This window comes from Clytia hemisphaerica, unplaced genomic scaffold (assembly GCF_902728285.1).
Source record: "Clytia hemisphaerica strain Z4C2 unplaced genomic scaffold, Clytia hemisphaerica genome assembly, whole genome shotgun sequence".
Classification (NCBI taxonomy): domain Eukaryota; kingdom Metazoa; phylum Cnidaria; class Hydrozoa; order Leptothecata; family Clytiidae; genus Clytia; species Clytia hemisphaerica.
Genome location: NW_027104594.1, coordinates 2,131,645 through 2,153,753, shown reverse-complemented (window position 1 = coordinate 2,153,753; position 22,109 = coordinate 2,131,645). Strand labels below are relative to the sequence as shown.

Genomic DNA, 22,109 nt, shown 5'->3' with positions numbered 1-22,109 from the left:
GAATAACAAGACTGCAAAAATTCAAAAATTGTTGATTGCAGTATGCTATATATTTTATATACAAGTTTATAAAAAATAAAAAGGCATCTATTATTTACAATTTCTGATCTGTAACAATTTTCTTTTGAAAGAAGAAATAAAAATTGGAGGATTTTCTTTCGGGTAGAAAGCCTAACGTCGTATTCCATTCCACCAGTGACCTAAAAAAACAACGAATAAAATGAAAACCTAAAAAATAAAAGCGCTGATATGATTTTTTACCATTCTTGTGTATACTGATAATGGCATTAGCCGAAAAGTAAAATGTAATAATGTGATGAAATATGAAATAATTATCGTTTTAAAAAAGGAAAATGAAGCCAGGGGGTGAAGGATACGGTATTTTCCCAGATCATTTCACGGGGATTATAGGGCTTCTACCATCCCAATGACATGTTATTTTATTATTTTTAATTATTAATCTAGAGGATAACACGATTAAGAGCTTCCTGAGTTGATCTTAAACTCAAAAGGAGAACTACAGTAGACTCTCGGCTATTCGAACTTCTATTATTCGTATCTCTCTATACCTTAAGAGAAGAAGTTTTGGCGAATTGCCTCAAAAATTCGTTAAAACTTTTTCCCACCAAATTTAAATTTATGAGCCATTCGCCGAAATTAATTATCGCTAAATTTAAATTGCTTTAAATTGCTATTTCTCCTAAAAACCCCTTTTTTCATCCTTTTAAGGTGGGAGTCTACCCAAAGATTTAAAAAGTCAAAAAAATACAGATTTTGCAATAACTCAACAACTGCTAAATATTTTTTGATGAAATTTTCAGGAAATGATAATCAACTATTAAGGTTTCTAAAATTAGAAAAAAATTCTAAAAATAACCACAGACGGGGGTAAAATGCAATATTTTGCTTGTGTCAGGTTATCTGAAACACTGAGTTGACCTACAAATTTTTTTTAAAGTTCAGTATATGAAAAAATTACAGAATGAGTGAAAAGAGTATTTAATGTGTTTTTCCAGGGGGTAAGAAACTGAAAAATCCGATTTTTTGAAATAAAAAATCAGGAAACCAATTTTGAAACTTTTTAATTCACTCATTCTATGCACAATCATGCCAGGCAACTTCCCTGAAAATTTCAAGTCTCTATCTAGCACTTTCCCATCCTGAGATTTTTCTGACAAGGTGTTTGCAAACCCCCGGAAAAGCGTTTTTGAGAAAATCAAAGAAACAGACAAAAATGGATATCATTATTTTAAGCTGGAAAGCTCTTTTCAAAAAACTTCTTCACTGAATACTCATCAAACTAGTCTGGTTTCATGAGTTAAAGCATAGAAGTATAAAGAAAGACAGGAGATGAATTTGTCGGTAATTGGTCGTTAAAGTCTTTTGATTTCTTTTATGTAATAAATCAAAAGAAATTCTAGGCTCGCCCGATGAAATACGACTTTTTAGTAGAACTCAAGTTTGCTCTGAACATTCTTACTAACAGCATCGAAGATTTCTAGCCTTCTAATATACGAGAATAAAATAAAATTTAGCTCCACGAAATAAGTTTGCGTTCAATTTTGTCATCCATTAAATTTTGTTTTGAAAAGATATTTTCTCCAGCCAGAAAATAAAAAGTTCTTTATAAGCACACACAATTTCAGACCCAACCCAAGAATTTTGGAGGAAAGTATTAAGCAATAGAGTTCACCTTGAAGAAAATGTTGATCGAAAAATCTTGCCATTTGATGAAGGATTGCAAAATTTACAGGCCCTTTTTTAGTCCAAATATTTTGTCAGAAACAATGAATCTCGTCTCATCTTATTTCCGACACTTGAGTTAGCCAATAAGATTTAACCTATCAACAAAAGAGCTCATTAAAAATGCACGATATATGAGATTATGAGCATGCATACCTCGTAATTTTTTTAATCGTAGGGCGAGCATGGTTACAATAGCATACTTCTCCTGTTTCTTTATTCACAAAAATTGATAAATTATCCAAAAATCAACAAAAACATGTTGCGCTAAAGTTATGTAAACATAGCAAACTTTGCGGTAATCTTGCAATAACATCAAATTTGGGTGAAAATAGCACATAAGTGTGACAAAATGTTCATTGAAAGACCAGCATGACTCTCTGAAGGCATGGAAACTTTTCTAGTGCATATTTTATTATTCACATAGACTTGAATTGACAATGAGCTGGCTTGACCAAAGGCACATTCGGTTACCGCCTAGGCGGTTATGAATGGCGGGTGTCAGATGAGAATGGGTGTCTCCAGAAGTTAGGTCCAGTTCATTATAATGCACATTTCTATCTCTGTTACATCCTGTTGTGCTTGGAAATATCTCAGTTACATTTAAATCCACTACAAAACATTATGTGAGCCACCAAAAGCACACTGTCTATGCTCAAAACAAAATGCCGACAACTTAAATGTTTTTCGCAGAAATCCAGCAACATACTTTAATGGGATAAACTTTCGCGGGGATTAAATTTCGCGGATTTCGCGGATTTCGCGAGTTTGGGTGTCATCCACGAAAATCCGCGAAATTAAATCCCAATGGAAATTTGGAAGGGCCTCATCCGCGAAATATTTCTAATCAAAACTCAAAATATGTCAAATAAATACTTTTTGAATGGTTACTTGCATCAAAGAGGCGCAAACAATGTGTATTTCAACAACCAATATACATGATTTGACAGTATAAAGATACAAAATCGTGAAAATATTGCCAACTAATAGTGCCACCCGCGAAATTTAATCCCCGCGAAATTTTATCTCATTAAAGTAACCAATGTACAGCAGCTTTATAGCTTCTGTAGAGTCCATTCTTCATTTAAATGAATCATTTCCATAAAAAAGATTAAGTTTTGATCTAAATCTTGCCAAGAAATCTTTGCTTTTCAGCTTGTTTTGATGTGTTACACTACTGAAGCTACCATCTTTAATTTTAAGGATTACGTAATGCCACGGAAAATAATATTTTGACGCTCGTAAAGGGCGTAAAAAGAGCTTTCTTTTGGCGTATCAAATTGCTATGTTTCGGCCGAGATTGAAGAAATAAGTCCTTAGCAACGGGATTTTTTTCCGTTGCTAGGGCGATTTTTCAAGCACCCAGCAGAATAAAAATGCTTCAGGCCGCAGGGCCTGAATGACAAAGATATAGCTCTGAAATTTTCAGGAGATGTTCAGAAAGACCTAAGGATCTCAAAACACCCAAAAACCAGAATTCGACAATTTTTTCGATGAATTTTTATTTTTGGGTAGACTCCCACCTTAAGGCTTAAATATTCAACGAAAAATGGGTCGTTCGCCAAAATCAATTCTCGCCAAATTTAGAAATTTTATTAAATCGCCAAAATAAATTCCGCCAAATTGCACTAAAATTGGCGAATGGGCTCATTCGCCAAAATTTCTTCTCTTTAAGGTAATTCGAAATTATTCTCAGTTTCCGTCAACGAGAAGACCTGAGAAGACCCTCATAAAATACTTTCTATTATTCGAATCTCTCTGTAACTGGTAAAAAATGAAAATCCCGCTCGAGTTTGAATTAACAAGAGCCTACAATAGTTGGATAATCGTGGGAGTGACAATGAAACGTTGTACGATGATTGGATAAAAAGTGATTCAAGTATAATGAACCCCTTCTCACAGCCCCACTGGTAACCCTTCCCACTGGAAATATTGGCCAAAACATTGCCCCAGTGGAAAATTATACTCTTTTGTCCCCGCCGAAAATAATCAGATAAGCAAATCCCCACTGCTAAATTTTGTGCTATTTTTTCAATCCCCACTGAATTTTCTGGCTAGAAAACAATGGAATTCAAATCCCCCATCGAGTTTTGGTCCGTCATTTTTACCCCCACTGGCTGATAAGACCCCACCGGGTCTGTGACAAGGTGGTATTATAACAAACCAATGAAGTAATTATTCCTTACGTTTTCATGATGGCAGAGAAACTCTTATACTTTTTGATGATTTCCATGGCAATGGGGTACGTCATCTTTGGGATGAATAGCAACGAGTCTAAAATCTGTAAAAGAAAGCACAATAAGTAACGACTTTTCATCTGGGACACTGATGATGGGAAAGGTTATTTTCTGATAAATGTTATCCTCTCCTCAAATGTGATAAAGTAAAGAAAGTGTACCTGTTTCTTCTCAAACTTGACTTCTGCAATACGGTGACCAAGAAGCATCTCGTTTTTTGCCAAGTCTGCAAGTAAACTGGATGTTTGGACTAAAAGAATGAACGAATGAATGAATGAATGAATTGGTTAGAAATTCAATGATTGCACCAACAATGGCCTACAAGCCATTCAAATTTTTAATTCAAATCTAATGAAATTTAAAGATCTCTTATATAAGACTTATTAATCAAGTTTCTAAAACTCAAAAGCACAAAGACGGGGGTAATTTTATACACAACACGCACCCCCTGTATCAAAGCATATCAGAGGGGGCGCTTGCAGTCTTGCACTCGGTTCAACTTCGGTAGCTTCAAATTATTCATATATCCGATTGTAGTAAAACAAACCAAATTGAAGAAAATCACGAATACATAGGAGATGCACCAACCTTGATCCTGACTGTGGAGTATGGTGACTTTTGATAGAGACAATTTTGCCAACAAACTTGCGTAGTACTTCTTAACACTGAAATAAGAAAAAATAAACGAGATAAAGGTCATTTACATACCAGACATTTTAAGGAGGAGGTTGCAACCCGGGGGCCGGGGGCCGGGGGAGGCATGCACTTGATTGAAAAAATTACCGCACGTGCGGCCCAAAAGCAACCTTTGAAATCAGACCCTTACAGTGCAGAGAAAATTTGAGTAAATTACATTTTTTGACAATTTCAAGGCAAAATATGCATGGTCAGATTTTTTATATTTTACACCCTTAAAGTAAACTTTTCCCCCGGGGGGGCACTCGATTTTGAAACGACGGTATGTGCCGCGCAAAATCTGCTTTTCAAAATCGTACCCTTACAGTGCAGTTCAATATAGCTGAAAAGGTACCCTTTCAGTGCCTTTCTCTTGATTTACCCAACCCTTATAGTGCACTATATTTCTTAGCTGTAAATCTGCATGAAGAGAAGGAGCTTGGGAATTTTCTGTTTCAAAGAAAAGCTGAGAAAATTATTCTTGTCAGCTGTAATTATCCGACAATAGAAACTTTTTCAAACAAACGAGAAGTAAAAACCTTTCTTTTTAACAATTATTTTGAATTTGTTTTAAAATTCGACCCTTGCAGTGCAATCTCACAGAAACACACCCTTACAGTGCATATTGGGATGCAGAAAAACCTCACCCTTAAGCGCGGCACATGACGTGGGCCAGATCATATGAGTGACCCCCCCGGGACTTTTCCTCATCTTTGCTCATTTCGACCCTTACAGTGCACTTTGGGAAGCTTGGAAAAAGGACATACAAGGGCCGCACGTACGGTATGACGTTTACCTTGAGTGTGCCCCCGGGATAAGTCGTTCAATAGCTCGCTAGTACCAGGGCCTGGCCAGGGCGGCTAATTTAATAAATACTCCCTTGAAGACATTTGTTTCTTCAGCGCGAAGAAAAGTTCAAAATCACAGGTCGTTTGATTACTTATTAATGACAATTTATTTATTATCTAATGACTGCTATAAACAGTAGATCTCTTATAAAACCTTAGGATGACGCGATGACGTATCAGCTTTCTCTCAATTATTTTGTTATCTTAGACAAGCTGTCAATCACTAATATTCTCTCATTATACTTGTTGAGGCCGCGTGGCCCAACGGATAAGGCGTCCGACTTCGAATCGGAAGATTGTGGGTTCGAGTCCCATCGTGGTCAATAGTTTTCATTTTTTTCACTAACCACCTTTTTAAGGATGATTTTGTTCATGCCCTTTTTCACCGAAAACTTTATTATTCAACAAAAATGTTCGTTGACCCCTGTATCGTAACGAAAAAAGGTTAAAGCTTTTTTTTCAATTTGGAGAATAATTCAATTTTTTGAGTTACTTTTTGGGCAAGGCAACAAGTCTAACAATTCAACCGTATGCACCTAACAATCCGCCCGCTCATAATATTTGAGAAAAAAGGGAAATTCCCACGAATTCTTATAGCCACACACGATTTGTAAGCGCTCTAACTTAATAGAGTTTTATCTGAGTTCTAACATGAAACTTTTAAGACTTTTTGCTGATTTGCCTAGAGATCCATACTTTGATCAGATTATAAAAACACAGGACGGGTCTCCTGTCTAATTGCTAAGGGAATTCATCTCTTGTTGAAGTTGATACATTGAAAAATCGATTATTTAGCGTTTTGTCTGTGAAACTTTCTGTCTTTAAAGTAAAACAATTACTAAAGTGTACCTATGAACTGTATTTGAAGAATTTTTCTTGACTCGATCTTTCTCGATGATAAGAACAGGTTTCTCATACAGTTCACATAATGTTTTCATTGCTTCGTTTGTCCGGTTGCTTTGACTTGAATTGGAAATATCTGGAAAAATAAACCAAAAAGGTTCTGAAGGTTACTCGCAGGTGCTTGATAACCCCCCTCCCCTCACTTGTCCATAGCATATCAGAATTGAAGTATTTTTCTTCAAAACCACCCCTACTCGTTTAATAGGGTAACAAGATCAGTTTAAGCTGTTTTGTTGGAGGTACCTGACATTTATTCTGCAATACTGTATCACTTCTTTTAAAAGCACCCCTTCTTTTAAAAGCCCCCTTCTTTTAAAAGCCCCCCTTCTTTTAAAAGCCCCCTTCTTTTAAAAGCCCCCTTCTTTTAAAAGCCCCCTTCTTTTAAACACCCCTCCTAAAAGAAAAATTATTTAATAAACGCCCCTCAGCTAATCGCCCCTTTAGGAGAAGGGCGTTTATTAGAAACTTGTGACTTTAATAATTCAATACCAGTGTTAACTGGGTTTGAAAAGGTAGATTTTAGTCATTTCTTGTAACCAACCAGGGTAGTTTTCGATGCAATTTTAGTTGTTTAGTTGTTTTGCACTAAATTTCTGATAAAGAACTAAAACAAAGAGTATATTTGCTCTAAATATTCGACTATAGACTAAAATAATTCAAAAACGCCCCCTTCTTTTAAACGCCCCCTCGAATAAACGCCCCTCATAAAATCGAAAAAATTAGATAAACGCCCCGGGCGTTTATTCAAAGTAATACGGGTAAAAAATCCGTGCAACGAAAAAAAATATTCCTTCCAAATTCCTTACCGCACCGCTAAGTGTTGATATGTATAAAACGTATGTTGCGTTGTAGAGTGATAACCAAAAAAATTAACGTCCTACATTTTGCTATTTCTCAGGCATTTGCAACGCTACGTGAATTGCATTGCAGTCGCCTGTAAAACTTTATCAGTATGCATGATATGCACCATTGCAATGTCTTCTGACATTACATCAAAGACCCGATAGCTGATTGGTTGTAAGTGACGTAAAATCAGTCAATACGTCACTTTCAACCAATAAGCTGTTGGGTCCGTAGAAGACATTGCAATGGTGCATATCATGAATATAACCTTAGCTGTTTAAAAAAGACGGACATTTAAAAGACCTATTCACATAGTAAACGCTACCTGACAAGTATTTTTTGACGACCCCCATCCTTCGACTGACGATAAAATCACATGCAATTTGCGAACGTGGAATGACGGTGCATTTTTCTTTCGCCCGAAGGTGAGATGGAATCTGAAGAAGAAAAGGAATATTTGGTATAATTGTATATTGGCCAAATCTTGATAGTATTGGTTCGTTAGATTACATTTGATGGCGAGTGAGAAAAGACAAGTTTCCAATTAACTGTTAACCAAGACAACAAGATTATCTCCTAGCTTGATACTAAGCCTGGTACTAAACTTTAAAATCTGGATAGGTATGTTTATATTTAGGTTTTTTTCTTGGTCACTATAGCCCTGTATTTAAAGCTGGACTGTATAAAAATGTTGATTTGTAGTCACCCGGACGACCAACCCTACTTGAAACTTTTCGAATACAACATTACCTAAATGTAAACAGAACTTTAATAAAAACCTTTTCCAACGGACCAAAACCATAGATTTATAAAGCCCGAAGGGCTAGATGTCGAGCTTTTAGCCATCGCAGGCAAACAAAAAATGAATATCGGAAAAAATATTGTTTCTATTGTTTTAGAAAACCTGCGAAGCTTCTGATTGGTCAATGACTGAAATTCTATTGTAATGTCACATGACTTAGGTAGGATTTCCTACCAAACCACGGCACACTTTTCAGCAACAGCTTTAAATCTAGACCTTCGGGCTTTATAAATCTATGACCGAAACACGTCCAAAATCTAGGGTCGGCTGACGGCAAACTAACATGTTGTTAAGTCCAGACCAAGATAGATACAAACCTGAGAATTGGACAAACATTTGGAATCGATTACAATAACTGGACATTCATGACTTGACATCTGAAACAAAAATAGTTAATAATTAATAATTAAGGAATACAATAAGAAAAGTCGGAAAGTTCTATCCGTAATCTTTTTCGCACATATTTTTGTCTGGCCCCTGTATACAGCTACGTAAAAAGAGAGCTGATTCTTTATCTCCCCTGCAGGTTCTAGAACAGTGACAGTGAAAAACTTGTAAGGTAATTTTTCCTAATATCATTAAATCATGTTACGAATACTGACGAATAATATAAAGATGCATAATCTATAAGTTCGTCATAAAGGTCAAAGCAAGATTTTTCTTCTGAGATTGATGATTTTGATACGGAGAAGTCTCTCGCTAAGTCGGAAGAACTTGTACATTGCTAAAGGAAGGCTTTACCTTTTCGCTTTGCCAAAATATTCCAAAATCGAACGTTATTTTCGGTAACGACTGTTCAGTGTATGATTCAAACCAATCACAAACAATCGTTTTCTCCTTCGTCTCAAACTCATCTTCAGAATCGACAATGGTCCGCAGTTTTCGTTTAACTCTGCGTCCTGGTTTTACACGCCTTCGAAGGGTTTCATCTCCTCGACCTGCAGACATTGTAGGATCTCGTTCCTCGCTTGTTAAACCTTCAATAAGACAACGGGGTGTGTTTCAGGAAAGAACCAACGCCCTTTCATAATTAAATGTTTAAGAAATTCCATTAGCATTTCTTCTTTCAGTGGTGGAATGGTTTTAAAAATTTTCAGAAGAAAAATCTTTATCTGACAGAAGCGCTATTTAGGAGTTTTTTTAAAGCCCTGTATGGACTAGTTAGTTCTAAGGTCCAAAAAAGACAGCCTTGGCAAACTTGAAAATAACTTGGCTAAAACCATAAAGGGTTCGCATCCAGGAAAAATGGGATGTCTACAAAACAGTATGTAGTAGTAAACAACCTAATTGGAACAAAACTTCGCCCCAACGTCCAATTAACGTTCATGTAAGGTTATATTATACAGGTTGAACAACGTTGTGTTCTAGCCGACGAAAAGGACGATGTATTTGAGGATAACAGTAAAGCAGAAAAACACAAGGAGACGCCAGATACCTATTCCTTCGACCTCGTCTTCATCGTGGTCACTTTGGAAGAACAATTTTTCTTCTTCTTCGTCCACTAGTCCATGCATTTCTTCCGCTTCTGAGCTGACGTCCATCGCTGCGAACCTGCAATAAAGTCAGTATTCTTTAAGGGGGCTTGTGAGAAAACGATATAGAGTCGTGAGAGAAAATTAACGACATTGAGGCATGGAATGCATCCCTAAATAAATAAACTGTACACATGCCCTGCACAGAGTATTTCCATTTTTGAACGGAGCAACTTTATGATAAGGGGTATTTGAGAGTCGTGTCACGGTATCGCTAATTGAGGATAAATTGATGAATAAATAAATTACTTTTCATATTTGTCAGCAAGGTTTGCCAGTTTGTAGCGATTTCTGTTTGCTTTAAACGCAGGAGTATAAAAGTTCAAGTCTTTTCGTTTTTGACTCATCAGAGATTGTTTGTATATCATCCGCATGTTGACCGGTGTTTTACCTGTTGAAAGTCCAATCAAAAAGGTGGGTTGAAAGTTCGTTAGCTTCGTGATTATACATCTGAAAAAGCTGATTAAAATTCAGAAACAACGCATATTAAGCTAAAAGTAAAAAACAAGAAATCATATCACCAACTCAACGTGACAAGGGACAAAAGTGGCAAACCGACAAATCAACGCAAATGACAAATTAAAAAACAAAAATAAATCAAAACCAACATTATAGACAATACAAATTTAGCGTAGAGAAAACCAGTAAGTGAACACAAAGAAAGCTGAGAAATAAATGGAGTGCGGATAGATGAAGACCAAAGTCTGACATCAGGTGAAGCCATGCCCTGCCCACAAGTAAATCATTTTTATACAGAGAGCCTCTGAAGTTGCATTTTTTTAGACCATAAGTGTTTGCGATAAGTATATGTAATCACATGATAACGAGTGCGATTCGAGAATAATTGCACGAGGAAAATTTGAAACAAAAAAATCGCGAGTGCAATTTTCGAATTGTACGAGTTATTATGTGATTACGAGCTAATCGCACAATTTTTTCACTACTTTTTCCCCGTCAGGAAAATAAATTACACTGAAAGTTTTACATTTTCTCTTCTCCCTTATGTTTTTCTTTTATTGTTTGCTTAAAGATTTTCTTTCTCAAAAAATGAATTTCGAATGCAATTAAAACGTTCGATAAAAAAATGTAAGAAAAAACATTAAAATCAATTTTGTAAACATTGGCGCGTCATTGAAGAGTGTGATTAACGATTAATTGCTCTCTATAGGATACAATTAACGATTAATTGCTCTCTTTGAAGGCGCGCCAAAGAAGAAAAAATAACTCATCGTGCGATTATAATGGAAATTGCAATCTTTCGAAGAAGAATATTACCAAGAGTAGCTATAACCTAACCAGCAGAAGTTTTGGACTCATATCATTCAACCAATCAAAAAAAACATACCATTAGGCAGAGTAACTTCACTTGAGGTGTCCGCATACAAAGTTTCATCATTAATGAAGCTGTCCAACACATATTCGTTGAGTTTCAACGAGTCGTAATGTTCGCTTGTTTCCAGGCCCTTCTCCTCCTCGTCCTCAGCTTCTTCTTCAAGGAAATATCTCCCTGCTTCACGTTTCTATAAGGGTTCAAAATGAATGAATAGAGCGAACGAGCGAACGAACGAACGAACGAACGAACGAACGAACGAACGAACGAACGAACGAACGAACGAACGAACGAACGAACGAACGAACGAACGAACGAACGAACGAACGAACGAACGAACGAACGAACGAACGAACGAACGAACGAACGAACGACACAAAAACATATTATTGTCATAAAAAGTAATACAAGGGAAATTTCCAAAATGATACCTTTATTTTGCTGATCTTTTCAACCTTTTTCTCCGCCGATGGAAATCCTGTAAATAAACCAAATAAGTCATCTCATGTAAAAATATATAGGTGGTAAAAAAGTGGTGGAAAAAAGGTCCCCTTCAAAAAGTAAATTCAGCAAGCATCATTGCAGCATTATTTTAGAGGACCAAAAAATAAGCACAGAAATATTGTTTACTGACCTTCAGGCGCGACAAACTCATCTTCAACTGAGGGCGGAGACTGTAACGAGGTTGGTGATTTTTGCGATTCGAAAATACAATTCAGTTTGGATTTTGATTTCTTTGCAAATAACGGGCTGTCTTCTTCCATCGGACTTTGTTGGTCAATGGAAGGACTTCTCAAAGCAGCTATAGATTTTTGTTTCGATTTCTTGGGGAAAAGTGGACTATTTTCCTCTGGTATCGCAGAATCCCAAAAATCCTTCTCGGGAGATTCCGTCTGTTTTCCTTTAGAGTTTTCAACGTTAAAACTGTCATGCTTCGACGGGTCTTTTCGAATATTGTTTCTCGTTGACCCATGCAATTTGACTTCGTTGTTGTTGTTTATGTTATCTTTTCCAAGAGGCGCACTTTGTTTTCTTTCTGCGTTAACTTGGGGTGGTGATTTCGGGTTAAATTGAGAAACAATGGGCGGAGAGGGCGGACAATCATCCATGAATTCATCAACGCCCTCAACGTCGTCAAACAATTTCAACAAAGAGTCTCCCATCATTGCAAAATCGTCATCTTGTTGTTTCAGAGGTGAAGTTTCGATTTTATTCAACTTTTCCGGTTTCTTTTGTTTGCGATTAAGTGAGAGGGGAGTTTTTGAAACCGATTTCCCAGGTTTTGCCAAAACGTTACCGTTGTTTGATGTCGCTTCTGGCGAATGAGGCTCTCCTTGTTTGTAAGGTGTTTTGAATGGAGCTGATTTTCCTGGCTTTCGATGTTTCTCTTTATAATTTAAAATCGTCTTCTCAGTTTTGTCTTTTTGATTAAATGGAGTCTCAAAAGGCAATGTTCTTTTAATTCCTAACGATTTCTTTCCTTGAAGGTTGAATAACGATTTTCTGTTGCTCGATCCGGGGTCAGTTTCTACATCAATAGAAACTTTTTCAACAGGTCGATTGAATTGATCATCCTTTGCACTTATAGATTTATTCAATGACTTTTGTGGTTGTGTTTCAAAAACAAAACTACTCAAGTCCAGATCATTGGGTGCTTCAGGGATGGCCTCTCCGATATCAGGAGGCTGGTTTAATTTCTTCTTTTTGAGTTTACGGTTGGCTGGAGTACTGTAAGGTAGAAATTGTGCGCAGTTCTCTTTGTTTTTGTTTTTGTCGTCGAATAAGACAGATGACCCGAATAAATCCTCGTCACAGCTCACATTATACTCGTCGGTCTTTTTTTCAACATTTCCAGTCTTTGGAAACACATTTTTCGCATTTTTGGAGCTCGCTCCATTTGATTCGATCTCTTTTATCCCCTCATCAATATTTTCGGGTAACTCATCATTCCAAAAATTATCATCAGTACTAAAATAGTCTTTCTTTTTCGTTTGTGGTATGGTTTCGAATCCACTATCCTGCGATTTGCCATTGTCACAGTCTTTATCATCCAAACATTTGTTCATCACCTTATTCTTTTCACATTCAACATTATCAGGAAAATCGTCATTCCAAAACTTATCTTCCGTATCAACACCATTTTTCAACAAATCATCATCTCCATTCATGAAGTCCTTGTCTTGTTTCATTTCATTCTCTTTACCGCTGAACAAATGTTCTTCACGATTCAACAGATTTCCATCTTCGTCCAACAAATTCCCGTTCAACAAACTCTCATCGTCATCACTCAACAAATCCCTCTCGCCATTCAACGAATTGTCATCGTCGTCAACACTTTCATTCAACTTAACTCGTTTCCTGTCCCCATCGAAATCATAATCACTATCCTCTTCTCCTTCGTCAAAAGCCGGCATTGATTCTCGTTTCCTCTTTTTCAGCTGGCATCGATCAAACAAAGTCGGCATTGTCTTCTGACTACAAAAGCCAATCTGGTTATCACATATATCACTCAAATCTAGATCGATTTTCGGTACGTTTGGAAGCCTCGTTAACCTCACTCGCGACTTCTTGGATGATTTGCTGCTTGTTGATTTCTCAATCTTCTCTTTCATTTCTTCCAAGGAACAAGGTTTCATTTCGTCTTGCTTCTTCTTCGACAGAGGAGGAACTTTCCGTCCCAAATCAAAATCACTATCCTCAGACATTGAGTCACAGTTAATAATGTTCTTGCGGAAATCTTTGCCCGTTTTCTTCGCACTTTTTGTCGTCGAGGAAGGGGGCGTTCGTTTCTTTTCACATGACACCACAACATATTTCGCCAAGCTTTTTTCATAATCCTCGACATTTTCCGGGGACCGAAAATTCTCTGCAGCCTCCATCAATCGGCAGAATGTTTTCGACCGATTGGAATGCCCAACTTTCGAGTAAGATTGTAAGGAAGTTTGCCAAGGTGCCCATCGAGACAGTCGATGGCTACAAAGAGGTTTCTTCTCGTGAAGGCGTTGCTGTTTTTGACAAGCGTCGCAACCGAGTTCGAATTCAAAATGTTCTTTATAGTATTTCTGTTCGTCCTGGTCGAGATAACCTTTTCCCAGGAGATTCCTGATGTTGCCATTGGTGGCGGTGGAAGATGACCTCTTAGTTGATTTGGTCTTCGAAGCAGTCTTCTCGTTCTTCTTGTCTCTGTCGGTGCTTAAAGATAAAACATATCCAATATTCGCATTTAGCAAAAACTAAAGCTTTAAAAGTAGAAAAAAAGTAAAGAATCTTAACTTTGTTTTATTGAAGTAATACTATAGTAACCATGGTAACAACAAACTACATGCTGAATGAACCAACAGAAGGTTGATGTAATAAGAGAACGGGGAAAAAATGAAAAAAATAGTAAGAAAATGCAGACAAGTCAGAAAAAAACTAATTTAATGGGATAAACTTTTGCGGGGATTAAATTTCGCGGTACTCGCGGATTTGGGTGTCATCCGCGAAAATCCGCGAAATTAAATCCCAATGGAAATTTGGAAGGGCCCCATCCGCGAAATATTTCTAATAAAAACTCAAAATATGTCAAATAAATACTTTTCGAATGGTTACTTGCATCAAAAAAGCGCAAATAATGTGTATTTCAACAACCAATATGCATGATTTGACAGTATAAAGATACAAAATCGTGAAAATATTGTCATCCAATAGTGCCAACCGCGAAATTAAGTCCACGCGAAATTTTCGAATTTCGCGGATAGGCCCAACCGCGAAATTTAATACCCGCGAAATTTTATCCCATTAAAGTAATGATAAAGTTTCTTTTCGAAAATCGGTCTCCGTCATATTTCAGGCATTGGCATTTTGCATCTTCGTGCTTAAAATCAGAAAAAAATAATGAGCCAATTTTGAGAAAAGCTGGTAACGGACGGACGGACGGACGAACGAACGAACGAACGAACGAACGAACGAACGAACGAACGAACGAACGAACGAACGAACGAACGAACGAACGAACGAACGAACGAACGAACGAACGAACGAACGAACGAACGAACGAACGAACGAACGAACGAACGAACGAACGAACGAACGAAATAGGTTGGAGGTTTATTTTGTTAATTAAGCATTAAACTAAACCCTCTTATAGATGCTGGTCTGTAAAATACCAAACAAATAGGTGTCAAATGGGCCAAAACAATAAGATTTTAAGTTAATTTCCATTATACACTACCTATCACTGGTCATATCATATCACATAGTCAAATTTTAAGTTAATAGCACTTTTCAATCATGAGATATGTATCAGTAAATATGACCTAATATAGGATATTAAATAGAAAACGTTAAATGTAAAAGCAGCAAATTTATAGAACAGAAAAATGAAGCGACTGTTTATGTAGAAATTTTCTTCATCTTTCGTGACTTCATCAGTATATCAGATTAAACACATATTGTAGTAGTCAGATAGAATTAGGTCATAAACCACCAAAACTGGGACAAAAATGGACAAACAATTTATCAATCTCAGTAAAAATGCTGACGTCATCAGAATCGTCATTTTTTGGACTTTAGAGGTCATATCTCGGGACCACGTGGTCCAAATTTCAAAAGTGACCCCATTTTCTTTATCTACTCATCGAGAGATATCTCCCTGTATAGTTAATTTTGACATTTGAAAACCATTAAAAATCAGTTATCAAGGGTCTTCCCTTGATTAATTGTAGAAAAAAGTACCATGTCCGCCATTATGAATTTGAGGGTTTTCCCATCTTCCTGGGGGTGGGGCTTTTTTGTTGGTGATTCCTGACACGTTCCTGGAAAATTTCATCTCCACACCATTTTTTTCTTGGTAGTTATGCAATTCTACCTGACTATAGCATGGTTTCCCCATAGACGGTTAAAGGGAATTTCCAGGAAAAATAACTTCTACCACTTTTTAGAGAGTATAGTCCGTTGTCTTCATGCAATAAATAGAAAAAACTGATGAATTTATCCCGAGGAAAGCTGGTAAGAGACAGACGAAAAAACAAGCAGGCGAACGAACGAACGAATTTTTGTAAAGCAAACTCATCCTTTCTCCGCTACCGTAAGTTGGTCTAATATCGACACCCTCCTTCGAATTTCGACACCCTTCTTTAAAGATAGGAATAATCAGAATGTTTGAATCGCTGATGGAAACAATTTTTTTTTTGTCTATAAGCGATCCCAGCCTGCCTATTATTCCTACCTCTAAAGAAGTGTGTCGGAAATAGACGAGGGATGTCGACATTAGACCAACTTACACTACCGCCACTTAAAAGAGAGCCAGCATTCTTACCTTTGTCCCGCATTCGTTTTTTCTTGGATGTTGATTTTCATTTGGTAACAAGTAGGGTTGAGATGTTTTGGAATCATCCTTGGTGCTTCCTCGTTTAATACAAGAGATTTGGCTGCATTACAAAGGTTCTTGTGGATGCCCTTCTTATTTGATAAACTCTTCTTGTAGATCTGTAAGTGAAACATTTTATCCGTTTTACAATACCTTATCGGGAGAAAATTCATCGGCGTAAAACAAAAGATTTTTCATTTCCCAATAACTTGGTCACGACGAATAGTCTTTGCCGGTGGTTTTTTTAACCAAAGTATCGTCAGCTTTTTAGAAAAATCAACAATGGAAAACACTAATATACTGAACAATTATTGCATTTCCTTTAATTTCTGTGACTATCCTTTGGGTGTAAGTGGCCCTTAGCGCTAAAGTTTTCAATTTAAAACGAAAAATATTCACACAATGTAACCAAATTTATTTGGAAGAATTACTTTCGTTAGCAAAAATTAATCGTCGGTCAAAAATAATCGTCGGCTATCAAATTTCGTCGGCAAGCAATGTTTTCATCACTTTTTGCCTACGAATTGTCTACTGATTAAGTATTGCAAAGGATTGAAAGACGGGACAGGTACATTATACTATCGACGAGAGTTTATGTCATAATGCTTGTTATAGAAATTGATATCGCCCAAAAGAAGCATTACATACTCAATAAAATCAATCCAAAATAATGATTGATTTGAACGTATACAGCAAGGTTTAGGCTTCGTGCACACCTTTTTATTTTGCAATCGATTTGAATCGATTTCGGATATACCTTAATGCCCTTAATTTTCGCGCACTACCACTGCGCGAAAATTAAAAGGTGCGCGAATTAGCAAATAAGGAATTTTTAGTCACTTATGGCTTTTCTAAGGAGAAAGTCATGAAAGAAGCAATATAACTTGTGTCTCGCAATTAATCATGATTTTTGATAAAGATTTGTTATTCATAGTACAGTGGAGCCTCTATTTAGCAGACACCATTGGGGAAACAGATAAGTGTCCGCCTTTTGGAGACTTTTTTATGAGGATTTGACTAGAAAACGGCCAGAAAAAAATATGCAAAATATGTAAAGAGAAACAAATTTTAGGATATGCGAAAATTAATAATAATAATAATAATAATAATAATAGGGCTGCGCGAAAATTAAAGGGTGCGCGAAATGTCGTTTTTAAGGGGTTCGCGCGAAAATTAAAGGGCTCGAAGATAAAAGGCGCGCGAAAATTAAGGGCATTAAGGTATATGATTCGTAAAGACAGATTTTCGTATAGCAAAGGAACTTGAATTAAACTCTTTTATTTAAATTTCTTGGTACAACAGGTGACTACGGACCCTATTAAGGCTCTTTTCAGATAATTGTAATGTTTTCATAATCGAATTTATTCTTACTTACCATCTCTTCTTTACCTTCACCGACCAAAATAACGATCCTCCCTTTTCTTTTTCTACCAGTTCTTCCCATCCTCTGAACCAAGCGAATCGGTGAATTAGAAGCATCGAAACACACGATCAAATCCACGTCACCTATATCCAGACCTTCTTCGCCAACGCACGTAGAAACTACCGTGTTGTAGCCACCTGCTCTGAATCGACGTAAAATCTATGAGAAAATTTGAAGATAATCACTTTGTCTTATTATCACGTGTGACTACAAAGGAAGTGTGAAAGTGAAAGTGTGTAGAAAGTTTTCTGTGACCATAAAATGAATCTTTATTTCTCCCGAGTCGCGTTTCCCGAAGTTTAAAAAGAACTAAAGTCTGTCTCAAAATAATCTGCAGTGGAGACAAAAAAAGGCTGTGACTTTTAATAGAGTTCGAATTAGATAGACACTTTCTCGTAAATCAAATGTATAGAATTGAAACTACCTTCTAGCATCACTTTAAAATGACAAAAACTTAACTTTAACTTTAATGTCAAAATGGTAAAAGGAATATGGGTTCAAGAATTTATTAAACAGAAAAGCTGATCAATAAAACCTCTATCTGTTCTTTTTGTGACAACCCTTTGTTTGTTTTATTGTTCACGCCATCTTTACTCCCTTGACCAATAAAAGACATGCATTTGACCAGCGGTTCGTGACGACTTAACACGGCAGTGATTTCTTGTACACTATCACGAAATTGCGAGAAAATCATAACACGTGTGTTCAAAGGTGTTTGTGAGGAGCACGGTTCGATCATCTTGTCAGCGTAACTTTGAAAATGTTGAACAACAATTTCCTCCAGTTTGACCATCTTTGGATGACTGACAAAATTCTTACGTGGTTTGGGAATGGACTTCAACAAGCGTTGTTTAGGTGTCATATGTTTCTCTGCTACAATTGTCTCGTTCAAACTCTGGTTTCCGTCCTCAGGCTCGATTCTCGAATGCAAGTCTTCCATCAAATTCATTAATTTCTCATTTCGATTCAACTCCATTTTGGCTTTTGATGTACCTTTACTACCTGACAACAGAGCTTTGATAAAGGTGTAGAACGATAAGAGACCGTGTTGTTGCAGCAAATCGTACGCGTGATAAAGTGACATCAATAGTGCGAAATCTCCTTCGACGTATCCAGCAGTTGTCTAAATGAAATAAGAAAACTAGAAACAGTTGTATAGACGTGTTGATTAATAAGTACAAATCAGTACTCTAAAGTTCAGAACTACTGACCACTTGAGCAGGCGTTAGAGAAAGTAGAAAATAATCCTTTTGACGGTACCAAAATCGTAACCCAACTCTCAGAACACGTTCACACGCTATGGGTCCGTTTCACTCCGAAACTAAATGAAGCCATCCTTTAGGTTAAATTCCAACCTTGTCCCCGTGTATCCCAGGCTTTATTTACGTTACTGATTGACAGAGAAATAATTACCTAGCGCTATCAGTAAGCATAAAAAAGCTTATAATACGCAGGGGACGATGTTCGTTAAATTCAAGTTTTACGTCACTTCTAACCAATAGAGTGGCTTCATTTCGTTTCGTAGTGAAACATAACCGTTATGTGCGAACATGATCTCAAGCTACAAGCTTTCATACCACTTTGAAATTTCACACACAGTTTCAATATAGATATTAATTATTCTTGAAAAGATTTTGGCCAATAGAAAGAAAGGTCAACCATTCGAATCAATACAAGCCTTAAAAACCAATATATACCCTGTCTTGAAAAGCATTGTTAGCACGCCATTGTTCACGAGCTTTCAAAAGCATGAACTTTGATACTTTGGACGCATCTTTTGACCAAATCGCTTTCCGTGAAAACAAACGAAGAACAATCGATTGTAAAACCTGAAAAGAACGGAGAGAAAATCGAAAATGGAAAATTACTAAACGACCCATACAGCAGCATAGAATGTAGACCAGACCAGTCCCCAGAGATTTTCTGAGGACTAATGAAATTGGCCCCTGGTTAAAATTTAAGAATGTGACTAAAAGTACTTAAAGAAAATTCAACAAGAATCACCCAAACAAAGAAAAGTTTTTCCTACAAACAAATATTAGCATGATACATTGTCACATTAGGACAAGCTAAAAAAATTGATTTTTGAAAAAGATTGAAAGCTGAAAATTATTTGAATTATCAGCTTAGTCCCCAGTTCGATTACTCAAAACGTAGATCACCCTACCCCCCTCTATCGAGGTATTACCCCCCCCCCCCAGCATAGAAAAATTTTCCCCAAACAAGAAAAAATGATTTAGCATTCTATGAGAAATCAATGCAGGACAAAGCAAACGCCACAATGCCCGGGGGATACTAGGTCTAGCATGGAACAGTTTTTCTTACAAATGCATATGGAAAAGTATTTTAATATAGGTACCTCTAAAAAGACTTCTTGAGCATTTTTGACTTCACCAGATAAAGGAACGACAATCTTCTCCACCTTCCGCTCATGAACGTACTTCTGAATGTCGATGCTTTCTTCAGAACGCAACTCGATGTGAGAGATCATCAGGTTGTTTATCACTTCTTGCACAGCCTAAGTATGAAAATGATAATACTAATGATTATTTGTTTAAAGTGAGAGAATATGAAAATCTCTTGGAATCTTAAACCTCAATTGTATATGGATGAAAATATTAGATACTTAAGTCAAAAGGCCTGTAGGTTTAGGAGTGAACTGTAAAGTAATTTATCAGAATCAATGGCTTATGAACGCACCCTTGTCTCATTACTAATGTGCGCTAAATTTCATAGGTTCTTCACAAACACCCCAAGTACTCAATTCTTTTGAAGTTAATTGATGAGTATGGACTAAAATTCAGTCAGAATACTTTGAAGAGTAACTTACATTCATATTATCACCAGGGGTGGCACTCAAAGCCAGGACACGAAATTGTTGGTGAATCCCATTGACTTCTCGGATGACCTGAAAAAATTGAGTGATTCTTTTGTGTTGTGATGAGTAAACCGTTTAATTTTACTTTATGAATCCAAGTATTCACATCTTAGCCATGATATTTCTCATAATCTAACAAGCTCATTCACTGTAATCCCTTCTTTACCTCATTATGAAAACATACTTTTCCATACACTATGAAGGCGTCATTATCAACGAACTAAAAGCAAGAAATTGACGTAAATTTCGGGAAAGAAAGGCAAAATGTCCAAATGAATTCACCTGTGAATATGCGTGGCTACCAAGAGCTTTATGAGCCTCATCAAATACCAAACAAACAATGTCAGCAGCATTGCATGATCCCCTTGCTAAATCATTCTGTAATACTTGAGGTGTCATGAAAAATACCCGTTTATTTTTCCATTCAATTTCTCTTTTTGTAGGAGCAATATTACCTGAAAGCAAAGTCAAAGCAAGTCAAAGCCAAAAGCTGGTAAACTGTAAACTTCTTTGTAAGAAACCCAATGGCAATGATGCTTAATAAAAACAGTAGAGAAAAGTATCATCTTAATTTACCATTCCAAATTAAAAAGGTAACCTGTCATTTCAATGGAATCCTTAGGTGGTATCCCCATGATTTTATAACAAGCTTCTATTTGCTGTGCTACAAGTGGTTTGGTGGGCGCCATAAAAATTAATTTCCTTTGAGGATACCAACGATAGAAGTTGTACATTACCACAGCAGCGATGAATGTTTTACCAAGACCAGTGGGTAAGACCACCAATGTGTTTTCTATTAGAGCTTTTTTTACAATATTGAACTGATAGTCTCTTATTGGGTAGTTTGTTGGGTAGATATAGGTTGACCCAAACTGCTCATCAAATCCAGGTATGTTTTCGTGTGGAAATGTTCGGTTTTTATTTCGAGGGTCCAAATAAATTTCTTGGGGTTTATATTGCAATTGTTTTTCATTGTTCTGATGTCGAGTTGTTTGGTCTTGCTGATTATTGTTATTGTGTTGTTGATTTCTGTTTGCAGGAATGTGGTTTTGTTTATCATTTCTATTACTACTGGTTTGCGGTTGCTGGCAGTCTAGTGTATCTATGTTATTGAAAATGTCATCATCATCAAAGTCATCAAGGTTAATTATATCATCTTTCTGCTGATTTTGTTTCTCAGGTTTTTTGCCTTTAAATTCAACTGAAAAGAGGTAAAAGTTGCAAAAGTTTAGTGAAAATATTAAGTAGTTCAGCTGGGCCAGAAGTCATAAAACAAATAAGCTATGCTCAACACAACACCTCAATTGAGCAAATCATGCAATAAAAAGTTCAATGTTAATGACAGGAACTATAAGAAAGAGAAAAATCTTACTTGCTCCTTTGATTTGTTTAATTTCTTTTTTCTCTTTGTTCCGTTTTTTATCGTTCTTTTCTTTGTCAGCATATCCCCATGTTTGAAAGAGTGTAGATTGTTGAGATTTTTTCATAGTTTACTCTAAACAAAATATAAGAAAAATCATTTAGTGTTCAAAAACAAATTACACA

General features: G+C 36.5%; 2 protein-coding genes and 1 non-coding gene across 3 annotated transcripts in view; 2 read left to right on the top strand and 1 right to left on the bottom strand.

The window, feature by feature from the left end:
• LOC136823927 (uncharacterized) overlaps positions 1 to 22,109 on the top strand; it is a 402,896-nt gene that overhangs the window by 94,165 nt on the left and 286,622 nt on the right. The gene's annotated exons all lie outside the window — the stretch shown is intronic.
• LOC136823977 (Fanconi anemia group M protein-like) lies at positions 32 to 22,061 on the bottom strand. The gene is made up of 22 exons (XM_067080133.1): positions 21,937 to 22,061; positions 21,163 to 21,765; positions 20,847 to 21,019; positions 20,517 to 20,594; positions 20,046 to 20,204; positions 19,384 to 19,515; positions 18,222 to 18,809; positions 17,639 to 17,845; positions 16,213 to 16,382; positions 11,548 to 14,105; positions 11,345 to 11,391; positions 10,929 to 11,103; positions 9,833 to 9,974; positions 9,487 to 9,602; positions 8,793 to 9,028; positions 8,369 to 8,428; positions 7,575 to 7,686; positions 6,353 to 6,482; positions 4,569 to 4,645; positions 4,142 to 4,230; positions 3,930 to 4,024; positions 32 to 200 (listed from the first exon to the last, which is right to left on the bottom strand). Exons 1-22 carry the CDS (start codon positions 22,049 to 22,051, stop codon positions 95 to 97), a joined length of 6,168 nt encoding a protein of 2,055 aa, XP_066936234.1. The 5' UTR covers positions 22,052 to 22,061; the 3' UTR covers positions 32 to 94.
• Trnar-ucg (transfer RNA arginine (anticodon UCG)) lies at positions 5,754 to 5,826 on the top strand. Its single transcript has one exon. It is a non-coding gene; the product is annotated as a tRNA-Arg (tRNA).